At 40.9% G+C, this 12,737-nt stretch overlaps 1 protein-coding gene across 1 annotated transcript in view; it reads right to left on the minus strand.

The window, feature by feature from the left end:
- Positions 1 to 968: 968 nt before the first annotated feature.
- The window catches only part of NSG2 (neuronal vesicle trafficking associated 2), a 97,192-nt gene continuing 85,423 nt past the window's right edge, over positions 969 to 12,737 (minus strand). The window contains exons 4-5 of the mRNA XM_042447497.1: positions 2,595 to 2,705; positions 969 to 1,629 (exon numbers count right to left, since the gene is read on the minus strand). Coding sequence (XP_042303431.1) covers positions 1,438 to 1,629; positions 2,595 to 2,705 — 303 coding nt within the window. The 3' untranslated portion in view covers positions 969 to 1,437. The remainder of the gene's footprint in view (positions 1,630 to 2,594; positions 2,706 to 12,737) is intronic.

Genomic DNA, 12,737 nt, shown 5'->3' on the forward strand with positions numbered 1-12,737 from the left:
CATACAGCCACCTTCAAAGTTATTTTGTGTGTGTATGTGTGTGTGCGCACACGTACATACACATATTTAAAAGTAATAGGGGTTGCGTGGGTGAGGAACTACTGAAGAGGGAACAACTTAGAAATCTCATCTGTGCATCTAGGTTTTGAAGGAACACACTATCAGATTGTGTTCAATTATTCTTTTTGTAAGCTACAAAGAGTATACTGATTACTGTGATATATCTCCCTCAAAATACTACCCATATACAGGAGAATCAGTCTCACAATGGAGTAGAAAATAAGCCATTAATAGAGATAAATCTGCCTCAGCTCTTGCTCCATCCAATTTGAAATGTGCTTTACTGAGAGACAGAAATGATACATAAGAAGAGTTTGTAAAGGTTATAATTTTAGACTATAACTCTCTCAGGATTCCTTAGCCAGCATAGTCAGTGGCTATGCTGGTCGGGGGAGTCAGAGCTAAAATCCAAAAAAGTAGTATCTTGAAATGTCCTTTCTGGGCTTTGGCATTCACCGGTCGGACTGGGAATGGAAAATATACTTAAGATTCAGTTGGCAGTCAATAAATCCACGTGAATTTGTGTATGCTCACATGCATGTAAGCATGGCAATTCTCTCTGTAAGAAGGAGCAAGCAACCACATAATACTAGCTATGGACCAATAGTTCAGTGGATTTCAGAAATCTCTACCAAAGACATTAACTCCCTTGTTGGCAAGGGCTTTCCCATTCATTTTAATGCTAGGGGCAGCACCGTGTTCTTCAGAGCACCAATGAAACTGAGTTGGGATAGGTGCATGTGTATACACACAACCCTACTTGATGGTGGACATTTATCCAGTCCATTGTGTATTATATTTGGGTATAATAATTGTCTATTAAAAGTGTCCTTCCACCAACATGGATTGAGTCATCGCCCCCCCCCCCCCCCCCCCCCCCAAACAAACCCCCCCCCCCCCCCCCCCCCCCCATATCTTACGACTCCATCTTCTCATCCAAATAAGTCTTGTGAAATTCTGTTTGTCATTTCTTCTTCTTCCTTGTTAAGGTTCTCTAGATTGGCTTTTTTTGTTTTTTAGTTTTTATTTTCTTAACAAATATTAAGCAGTGATTTTAAAAATATTTGTACATTGTAAGATATAATCAACACCTAACATGCCTTTGTACAAGATCTTGACTTAGTTACAAATTAACGAGAACAATGCACCAAAGGAGGGGAGGGAGAAAGAGAGGGAGAGAGAGAGAGACTGAGAGAGAAAGAAAGAGTGAGAGAGAGAGAGAGAGGAGAAATATCCATTAAGATGACACCTGCACTTGGAGTTAATTTTATTCTTGTTGCACTGAAAGCACGGCGCCGTCTCCAAACCACAGCAATGCTATAGAGACAGAATGTTGTCTTCCCTATTCCCTTCCTTCCCCAAAGCCACCAAATGGCTTTAATGGCCTTCTGTTTTGGTAGCCTTGGGTTCATGGTTTACCGATCCTGAAGAAAGCCAGGGAGAAACGGACCGTGAGCTGGTTTGCTTGGCCATGCTGTAATGGCTGATGACAGTGTAGAATCTGCCCCTGGAATTGGAATCCTGAGCTGAATAGTAAGCATCCAGGGAAGCTGGGATGCACCGCTTATGCTGAAGAGAAGTAAAACAACAAGATGGATCTGTGTAAGCAGCAATCAGGTATAATAAGTTTTAAAAAAATAATCCCAAACAAACAAAAGCCAGATGACCTATCTTGGAGGATAACCAAGATGGTTGAAAGTTTGGAAACCAAACATTATGAGGAACCGTTGTGAGGGCTCGCTATTGTTTCGTCTAGAGAAAAGAAGAGGTCATTTTTTAATGCCTGGGGTACCCTGTGAACCACAAAAATGGCCCTAGGGAGTCTCATGTAGTCTTCAGGCTGCACTTTGCCCACCCCTATGTTAGGATGTAAAATACAGATTCAAATGTGCAGCTAACCATGCAGCTCAGTGAATGATAGCTCCCTACAGCTCATCCACACTTAATCTTCCTTTACATATTTAATCTTCCTTTAATCTCACCCCATCCCTATTTTTCCCCTTCTGTGAAACTATGAAATTGGTTCTTCCATTTAACATTATCCACAAACTAATCAGTCATTTACATTTTATGAAAATAACACAATATCACAACTATCACTTCTTCAAGATATATTGTCAGCAATTTAAATGAATAAATAACCAGAATAAATATATACTTCCCTTTTCTCTTTAGGGACACCAATTTTGTTTCTGTGGAGACTCATCAGAAAAATTCCAAGAAACTCCCTGCACAAATATTGGATTCATATGTTTCTGTAATATTAATAATAAGCAAACTCAAAAGGACTGTGAGTTTGTTCAAAACTCTGTGTGGGATTGGCTGGAGTCTTCATGGAGATTTATATCTGTCAAGTTCAAAATATGTCTGGCTGGAGGAAGGTGCTGCAAACCCTTATTCCCTAGCTTTTCTCCATGGTTGTTGACAAATGGTGTCTTTGATCCTGATAGGAAAATGCAGTCCTAAATTGTAGCCATACAGTCAATTAGTTTCTATCATTAGTAGAGACAGTCTATCCATCTCGGACTTCTTACCTTATAAACAAATCCATCTGGGCAACTGTGGTCGTAGGTAAAAGCTTTGTATACCACGAGGAACACTATGCAGGCGAGGAACGCAAGAGCCAAACTGATGAGAATAGTAACCTGCAAGAGAGAGATCATGTGAGTAACTGACATATGTACCATCTCAGAAATAAATTACTTACACTGATCTTCAACTTACAGCAATAGCCTATGGTGTTTAGTACACTGTGAATTACTTAACTAAGCAGAGAAATTAACTGAGCATCAGATCCAATATCTGTATGTTTTTATGAGCATTTTCTTTGCACAGGAGCCTGAGAATGTGTGTTTTCTCTGTACATCATTATTAAACAGTTTGTCTCTCTTTTTCCTTCTAAGAAATATAATGATGAAATTGCTTTCTTATTATAAACCAGCAATTGCTACTCTTCCATCATTCCAATTTCTTATGGTTCCATAATGGAAAAGCATTTGGAATATTTTGCTTTATATGTTCTAGCACTTGATCATTTCCCATCTCTTGGCACCTGATAGTAAAAATCTGTGTTCAACCAAGCATGTAACCTTTAGTGGCAATATGGAAAGACAGAAGCAATCCGTTGTGCATTCAAAAGCAACCAGGTGTGTATTGTAATCCTTCACAACCTTCTCTTGTGTCTTCTGTTACTGTCCAGAGAAAATGATTACATGTTTGTAGACATTTCCAAAGTACACAGTTTTGAATTTTTCTTGGGATTCAGTGAATCAGTCTGTGTATCGTATCCCCTGCTCTACTGCATCTAAACTTCACCTTTCCATAATAAAAAGACTTAAAGAATGCACATTACAGCCTTAAAGAGCCATTCATCACCATCCATATGAAAACAGCATTAAAAAAATGAGAATGGCAAATCTTAACATTCAACATGCCTTATTTTGAACACATTTCTGAAACTATCCAAGCCAAACTCAGGTAGAGCAGATTGAAGTAATCCAGTTAGTGCTGCCAGATCTGCTTTCTTCAAGAATACAGTTGAGTCGCCAGCCTATGCTGGACAATAGTACTTCTAGTCACAGCAGAGACTTATCCATTAAGCAAAACCCTTGAAAAGTAAATACTATTCCATCAGGAAGAATTCAAATCTGGCACAACTCCAGCTCTCTGAATAGTAACTTTACTAAATACATAGAAGTACCTTTGTCTTGCCAAAATTAAGCTTCCATTTGTTTGCTTCCATCAAATCCATTACTAACTGCAAGCCCTGATTCAGGACTTCGACAATCACTTACCCAGTGATTTTATGTGAAGGCTGAAAAAGGTGACCAATAATACCCTCATGAGATAACATAGGTCACAGCCATTTTGTTGAGAAGCATTCTCTAGCATCTGAGGTTCAGATATGATGCAGTGTAATGCAAATAACAATATAATCTGTAACACATTATTTGGCAGGAGGATGAGGACTAAGGCCTTTGGGGAGGTCTGCATACACCCCTTTACTAGCTGGATCAGTGCCACAGCAACCACATGCCGCAGCACCGATCCAACATCTCTAGAGCACAAAAAGGAGTTGGGAAAATGGCTCCTTTTTGTGCCCTCAAAGGGTTACCATAGCTACTGCCGTGCGGCATGATGACGCCCTTTTGCTGCTGTGCCATTTGAGCACAGCAACAGAGGTGCATCATCATGGCACATGCCGTGTAGACCGGCATGCACCAAAATGGTGCCCTGGCACCAGCGTTAGGACGTTGAGCATGGGGACGCTCATCCCTGGCTCTGCCCACAGGCTGGCACTTTTTACCAGTCTGTCCAGAGCCTTAGCCAACATGTAGATAAATTCCATTAATGTAGTGGGTTTGTAGAAGCTGGGAGTACCAATAGGAGCTGCATATTAAGCAAGTAATGTTCAAGACCATGCTTTAAAGAAATGAGTTAAAGTTAATACACTATTTTTAAAAGATAGTGTTCTAAAATCTAGATTGCCCTTCTAGGAATGGTTCTGAGCCAATGCAGATCTATCCCTCCTTAGTGCTACTATGCTGGCTAGGAAGCTCAGGAGTATACCCCAGTCAATTGTACCAAAAGTCTAACGAAATCAAGAGGAATGCATATCTCCTGTTTTCTAGCACCTAGTTCCTGTGTCAGTTATCTTCTAATCTGTGTGAGTATGAGATTAATGGTGAACAGCCTCTTAACTACCCCTCAAAACAGAATGGTTTAATTGCCTCCAGTCCCAGTATGTGCAAAAACCAGAACAGTTTCCATTCCTAAGGTGGCTTTTTATGGCAAAATATCCTTATTTCTCTAAAACTTCAACTCAGAAATAAAAATTCAAGAAAAGGACTGACAAAAGGTTAAACTTTTTTTAAAAAAAAATTGGAATGACTTCTACTGAACAGAATTTACTTCTGAGCAAATATTACTGAAAAATCTTGGCCATCACAAAGCATATTGCTGAATAATATAATACATCACAAGATGGGTGTACCCACCCTCCCCCCATTTTAATTCCATCCCCACCCACCCCAAACTGGAGAAGCAATACCTCAGCAATACTAATGAACTCTAGATGCAACGATATCATAGAATGAGTCTCCATGGAATTAAAGCTTCAACAATCTGCCTATCATTGGATAAAGGAAAACAGAATGTAAATAGTGATAAACCCAGGTCTTTATGAATCATGTCCCATTTCAGTGACGAAACATGTGAACTTCAGCTGTGCCCATTTCTGTGAGCGTTGGACTAGTGGCATCAGCTCAAATGGCACAATCCAAACCAATGGTTTTAAACTGATACTCTTCCACGTTACTGCCAGGGTAAAAGGGGTCCTCTGTGTGCCGTGAATAATTGGTGATGGTGTGTAGACACAACAAGTCTACTCTCTTCAACAATTAAGTATGAGTTATTCTGCATTCAGCTGTGTCAGGGTTACACCAATTCTAGGATCAACCACATTGCCACACTACACTCTTCTAGTGCTGCTATTCCACTTTTACTCCTCTGGCTACCTTCTATTGCCTTCTGAGGCTTGTAGTTTAGTGAGGCCTAAGAGCTCTCTGGCTGAGAATTCTAAATGCCCCCTCCTTAAACTGCAAATCCCAGAATACAACAATAGGCGGCCAGAGCAGTTAAAGTGGAACAGCAGCACTATAAGAGTGTAGTGTAGTAATCTAGATTGTTAGCAAAAGCTATAGAAGTCAGTTACCAGACTTCATCTCATTCTTAAATATCTTCTGCACATAAGCAAGCACCAAAAGTACAAAACCATCGTGTATGTTCACCTTCTGTAATAATCTTTGAGCGTAATCTTAGAAGGAAGAAGTAAGCTGTCAGTAGTGGACTGGGTGAGAGCAAACAAATTGAAGCTTAATCCAGACAGAGGTGCTCCTGGTCAGTTGTAAAGTAGATCAGGGAATAGGGATTCAGCCTGTGCTGGATGGGGTTACACTCCCCCTGAAATCTCAGGCTCACAGCTTGGATGTGCTCCTGGAATCTACTCTCAGCCTGGATGCTCAGGTCTCAGCAGTGGCCAGGAGTGCATTTTTGCATAGCAAACTTGTGCGCCAGCTGCACCTGTTCCTTGAGATGTCAGATCTGGCTATGTTGACACATGCCTTGATTACATCCCGTTTGGACTAGTGCAATGCACTCTACATGAAGATGCTTTTGGAAACTGTCCAGAAACACCAGTGGGTTCAAAACACTGCAGCTGGAATGCTGACCGGAGCTAGTTACAGGGAACATATAACTCCCTTGTTATAACAGCTCCACTGGCTACTTATTCATTTCCAAGCACAATGCAAAGTCCTGGTCATAACCTATAAAGACCTACATGGCTTGGGTCCAGACTGAGAGACCGTATCTCTCCATACAAACCTGCGAGAGCCCTAAGGTCTGCAGGAGAAGGCTTTATCTTGGTCCTGCCAAGATCACAGGCTCACATGGTGAGGAAACAAGAGAGAACCTTCTCGATGGCTGCTCCAACCCTGTGGAATGCCCTTCCTTGGGAGGCTAGGCTGGCCCCCTCCCTGCTGGCCTTTTGCCAGCTAGAAAAAACATTTTTATGCTGGTAGACTTTCTGTATATAATGCATAGCAGGGCAGTTTAATAGAGCAGGTGGGTTTTTAGTTTGTTTTAAACTTGTGTATATTTTATGTGATTTTATATTGGATATAGACATTTTAATTGTTTTGAATTTTATTACAATTTTAAAGGTTTTATCTGCCTTGGGTCCCTCTGGGGAGAAAGGCAGGATATATATGAAATAAATAAATAAATAAATAAATAAGCAAGCAAGCAAGCAAGCAAGCTAAAACCTGTCTTTTCGCATGCTAATTATCCACAGGCAGGACATTTTGTTTTTATTTTTTAATGGAGTGGGAGACTTAAATTATCTGAAGCTTCCACCTGCATGTCAAAGAGCTGCAGTTTCAGTAGGATCCCTCTACTTGCTTTTTCTAGAGTTGACAAATATGCAAGTTAACTGAAATATATAGAAAATTGCTGTGGGAGTAGATTGGAAAGGGTTACAACAACAATCAAGTATTCAAGGAAAAATGTCAGAGTTATTAACATTTTGAAGTTACAAACTCCTTGATTCTCCAGGGCACACAAAGTGGGCAAGCTGATCAGGGCTGACATCTACAATGTAGGCAGAAAATCAAACAAACAATTTTTTTTTAAAAAAAACACCACACTAATCAGCACTTGGGTGAATAACACTGATTCTAAAACAAATCTGACTGCTAACCACAACCTGGCGTGCACTAGTCCTGTGTCTGGGGCATTACGGCACCTGGAAAGTTGAGGGTCAACATGACATATGATCCCTGATTGAGATTAAACAGAATAGTTCTGGAAAATGATTAAGAAGAACGTGTGACTTTATGGGACAAAGTAGCAGAAAGGCATGATGCCACTGTGTACGGTCAGTCAAAGCATCAATTACATCAGGCCTTGAAGGCATGGAATACATCTCAAGGACAAAGCTCTTGCCAAGTTAGCTCTTCGGTCCGTTATAGCTTCCCTCCATGATAGTGCTTTCCTCACTGCACCCTCAAGGGGACCCTAACAACAGGTCAGAATCCTGTATGAGCTTTACATTATGCACAACCACTGTAGTTACAGTGCTCCTCAGTGAATCCTTGCTGGTCTCTTCCCCCACCACTCCTCACTTACCAAGAATCAGCCACTGCAATTGATGGGGTCCTGTTCAAGAAAAAGTTGGCCACAGTTTCCACATCCTCCTATGAGTGATAGCTAGTGTGACAAGCAGAATCAGGGTCGCTGCAACAATTTCCCCTCCTACTGGAGATCTCTCAGGCCAGGGGTGGTGATGGTAGGAACACAAGTCAGATGCTTCTCAAGTGACAGGGGAACAGATCCCTGTCAATCACAGCAGCTGCTGCCCAGTAAGTGTGGACTAGGGGACTTTCATGGTCCCTATGTGTAGCCCCTACCTTAGGGGCTACACAGAGGGCTCAAGACTCTGTTGCACTCCACATGGATGGAGAATGATGCTGAATTCACCAACTGCTGAGGAAACAAGAAAAAGAGTGGGTTTCCCATGGACATCCATGGGAAGACTAGAATATTTGTCTAGTTCAGCTTTTCCTCTCATCTGGGATGGTTCTTCTTTTGTTCTTCTGAGACGCAGCAGAGAATTTGGAAAGCAGGAGCAAATGAGTAAGGCCAGAATCTTCTATGCATGTTGGTTGGATTTTTGCAAGCAGTGTGAACATCTAGGCCTAGATGCTGCACCAGGAGATGAAGCATATGCATTAATTTTGCAGTGTGGCAGCAGCCTAGATCTTCCTGGTGGAATGATGTTTGACACTGCTTTAACTTCCATGGATCCAGCATATGAAATCATGGAATTTGTAGTTTGTTGTGGCACTAGAGCTCCCTGACAGAGAAAACTAAATATCTCACAAGACTACAATTCCTAGAATGCCATAGCATTGAGCCATACCACTTAATGTGGTGTCAAACTGCATTAGTGGTAAGGAAGAGGAGGAGGAGGAGGAGGAGGAGGAGGAGGAGGAGGAGGAGGAGGAGGAGGAGGAGGAGGAGGAGGATTCACAACCAGCAGCACCATTCCACAGTTACAGAATAGGTAATAAGATGAACCTCCCCATGCCCCCAAGTCCTCATGACATCTACCTGGCATTACTGGCTTCATTCTTTCCTATGCTTCTAGTGCAATATTTCATGCCTGAAGGCAAGAACTAATAATGTGAACACTTTGCTCCTTGCTTCTTGAAAGTTAACAACAATTGTACTGTTTTTGTAAACTTTATTCACAATTCAGGACTTGTTCTATGTAAAGCGGCAACAAAACAACAACACATATGGAGGGCATTTTGCACAGGAGTGTGTGTGTGTGTGTGTGTGTGTGTGTACATGAAACAAGTGTCTTGCACACAAAGAAATTAAAAACAAATTAACAAAAAAAAAAAAAGGTTCCTGCAGAGAAAGTATTGTTTCTTTTCTTAGATTGTATTTATTGTTTGTATGTACAGCGCTGTGCAAATCTACAGCGCTATATAAATAAAGCATGATGATGATGATGATGATGATGATGATGATGATGATGATGATGATGATGATAATAATAATAATAATATAGGAAACAAATTTTCTGTGCAGAAAATGCTGTTTTCCATGCAGAAAACCAAAACAACTACATTCATTTTTCATGCAGAATAAGTCCTAAACTGAGAACCAGTGGAGTACAGTGGTTTGAGCATTGGACCATAGCTCTGGATATCAGAGTACAAATTACTCCTCAGCCATGAAAACTGACTGGGTGATTTTGGACAAGTCACACTCTCTCATCCTTAAAGGAAGGTAAAACAAATCCCTTTGGAACAAATCTTGCCAAGAAAACCCCCTGATAGGTTCACTTTAGCTTCACCATAAGTTGGAATTGACTTAAAGGCACACAGCAATAACAACAACAGCAGCAACAACAAAAAGTCCAAATGACAAAGCTTCTCATTTCTTTGCAACGATTTTCTGACGATCAAGAAAGACAATTTTTCAAACATTTTTTTAAAAAAAACAAAATGTGTACTTCTGCTTTCTAAAGATAGAAAGCAGAAATACACATATTTGACTATAAAATCAAATTGCTCTCAAGGCTACCCTCAGTTTTAAGTCTCTGCTGAATTTGGTGGAGGATCAATAAACTTTCAAGCAAGATAAGAAAGAGATTAAAATACACTCATCCCTCCATATTTGCGACTTTGATATTTGCAGATTTGATTAATATGTTCTCTCTAGGACTATCTAGGTCCTCCAGTGCAACTCTATGATCAACTTTAACTAAAAGTTGCATTGAAAGACCTAGAGATTCCTAGAGAGAATACTCTACTAGGCATTTGTAGCTCCTCCAGTGCAGTTCTATGGTCAGAGTCTGGCAGACATTCACCACAGAGTTGCACTGAAGGAACTAGGGATTCCTAGAGAGGTGTCCTCTCAGGTAAAAACATGGTGTTTTTGTTATTTGCGGTTTTTCCATATTCACGGCGGGCTTGAGCCCCTAACCCTAGCAGATATGAAGGGACAAGTATATATTTAATACTTGCCTTCCTCTAAAGATGAGAGAGAGTGAAGCCCTCATGGGCATCCCTATGGGGATGCGGTGACTTAGTCGTTAAGATGCCAGTTCTGATAATCAGAAGGTCAGAAGGATGGCAGTTTGAGGCTCGAGTGCCACATGATGGGGTGAGCTCCTGTCACTAGTCCCAGCTTCTGCCAACCTAGCAGTTCAAAAGCATGCAAATGCAAGTAGATAAATAGGTACCACTTCAGTGGGAAGGTAACAATGTTCTGTGCACTCATGCTAGCCACGTGACCACAGTCATCTTCGGACAACATTAGCTCTTCAGCTTAGAGATGAGCACCATCCCCTACAGTCAAACATGACGACATTTGTGTCAAGGAAAAACTTTTACCTTTACCTAAAACCCTCAGTATGCAGAATCTGAAGTTTTTCCAAATATATTTGTTTCCAGAGCATGAAAATAACTTGTTAAAAGTAACAACTTTTTTTTTTAATTTTCTTCTCCACCAAAAGAGTGGTAATGCCATTACTTTAAGTGCTATTATGACAACAAAGGCTCTGTATAGACCGGCGTGCCGGTCTCTGGGCAGAGTCAGGGTGCAGCGTCTTGACACTGGATGCCCTAACTCTGCCCCTAGGGTGTCATGATGCCATGCGCCATTCTAGACAGTGCACTGCATCAGTACACAACTCTAGCACTGCATCCAGTTGATGCAGCTCTGAAGGGGCACCATATAGCCATGTTATGGCACCCTTTGGAAGGTGCAAAAAGGGGCTGCTTTTTGCAGCTCCTTTTTGTGCCCTCCAAAGGCCAGATTGGGGCCACAGCATGAGGTTGTCGTGGCCCCGATCTGCCCAGAAAAGGATCGGCTGCAGACTGCCCCTTTGGGGCAGTGTGTATAGCCCCTCCATTAGCATTCTGAGTGAAGAGCTTAAGCTACTCCTTACTTTAACATTTTATTTTAAAGGTTTCTTATGGACATTTTTGAGGCATTTTATTCCTTTTTTGCAATGCAATTAATTTCTTAAAAGGTAAATTTTAAATGACATATTACTAATGAATAGCAAAAAAAACCCTTTTTTAATAAGTAGGAACATGAAGTGTTGGGGTGTGGGTGTGGGTGTGCGCGCGTGCATGCACGCACATATGTTCGCTTTGATGGAAATAATTCCAGCCATTGTTTCCCATATTATAAATAGGTCCTGTCCAGCTTCTATCCTTGACTGGCACCTGGGTCTATCTTATGTAATCCCATGGTAGCACTGTTCTACTTTTTCTGAACATTTTATAATTAAGAAAGAGCCAAAGATATATACTTTATATCTTTGCTGCTAATTCCTGCTGCCCCACTATCTCATGAATACAGCAAGAACAAACAAGTACATCATGTTTCCAAGCAATTTGTTAAATAATTAAATTAAGAGGCTAGCTCAATTAGACTTGGCAATCTCTATCACATAATATAATTTCTACTGGTTGTTTGGACTCTAATGGATTTGATGTTTTAAAATGCTTGTGGGGCCAAGTTGCAACTGTGTGGCATTCCATTACTGAGTTCTAAACCTAAAGGTTTCCAGATTATGATGGACCCTAAGGCAAACCTATCACAGGGTTTTCCAAGGCAGATTGTGTGTGACTCACCCAAGGTCACCCATTGGGTTTCCATGGCTGAGTTGGGAACTGAACCCTGGTCTCCAGAGTCATCCAGTGCTCAAAACACTACACCACACTTTTGGGCTCCACTGATAAAGAACATGTGGGGATGGTGGATGTCCCTCCCCTCTTGAGATAGCTGTTTTCTGGAGCATGTGAGCTGTTCATCAGTCCAGAAGAATTAACTAGTTACAGGTAAACGGTGTAATTTCATCCTTTCCGCAATAATTAAGGTATAACTACATTGCATTACAATTGTGTTATTTGTGTTGTTTTGTGCCTTCAAGTCATTTCTGACTCATGTCAGCCCTAAGGTGAACTTATCACAGAGTTTCTTGTCATGATTTGTCCAGAGGGGGGTTGCTCTGAGGCTAAGAGAGGGTGATTTGCCCAAGGTCATTCAGTGGGTTTCCATGGCCAAGTAATAATTTGTATCCTGGTGTCCTGGAGTCCTAGTCCAACACTCAAACCAGGATACTTCACTGGCTTTATCTACAATTGTGACTTCAGTCTTTTTCCAGTGTACCTATCCTCAGCCTTACTAGATGGCTAAGGAAGAAGACTGCATAATTCATATGATGGCTTGTGTTCTGTTTTGGGTGTTGAGATGGCAATCAAGAGGACAGAAGAATGTGTTTTCTACAACAGGGCAATTGCTTGCATAATTTCAGTGTTTTTTAAAAAAAGTAATTAAAGATGAATATCCTAGTAATTTTTAAGAAATGAAAGAGCTGCTTTTAAAACACTTTCAGCGTAGCCATGTTAGCCATGCAGCAATGGAGCTTCAAAAGCTTGCATGATATATTTTGTGCATATTGGTTAGCCAATAAAGGTTTCACACTTTTGTGGATTTTAGATTTTAATTATTTTAAAATGTTGCTGGTGTTGTCTTATATCCCATCTTTCTCCCAATAAAAGGATTCAAGGTGGTGGATATCCCTATAACTA

Source organism: Sceloporus undulatus, chromosome 2, assembly GCF_019175285.1.
Source record: "Sceloporus undulatus isolate JIND9_A2432 ecotype Alabama chromosome 2, SceUnd_v1.1, whole genome shotgun sequence".
NCBI lineage: Eukaryota > Metazoa > Chordata > Lepidosauria > Squamata > Phrynosomatidae > Sceloporus > Sceloporus undulatus.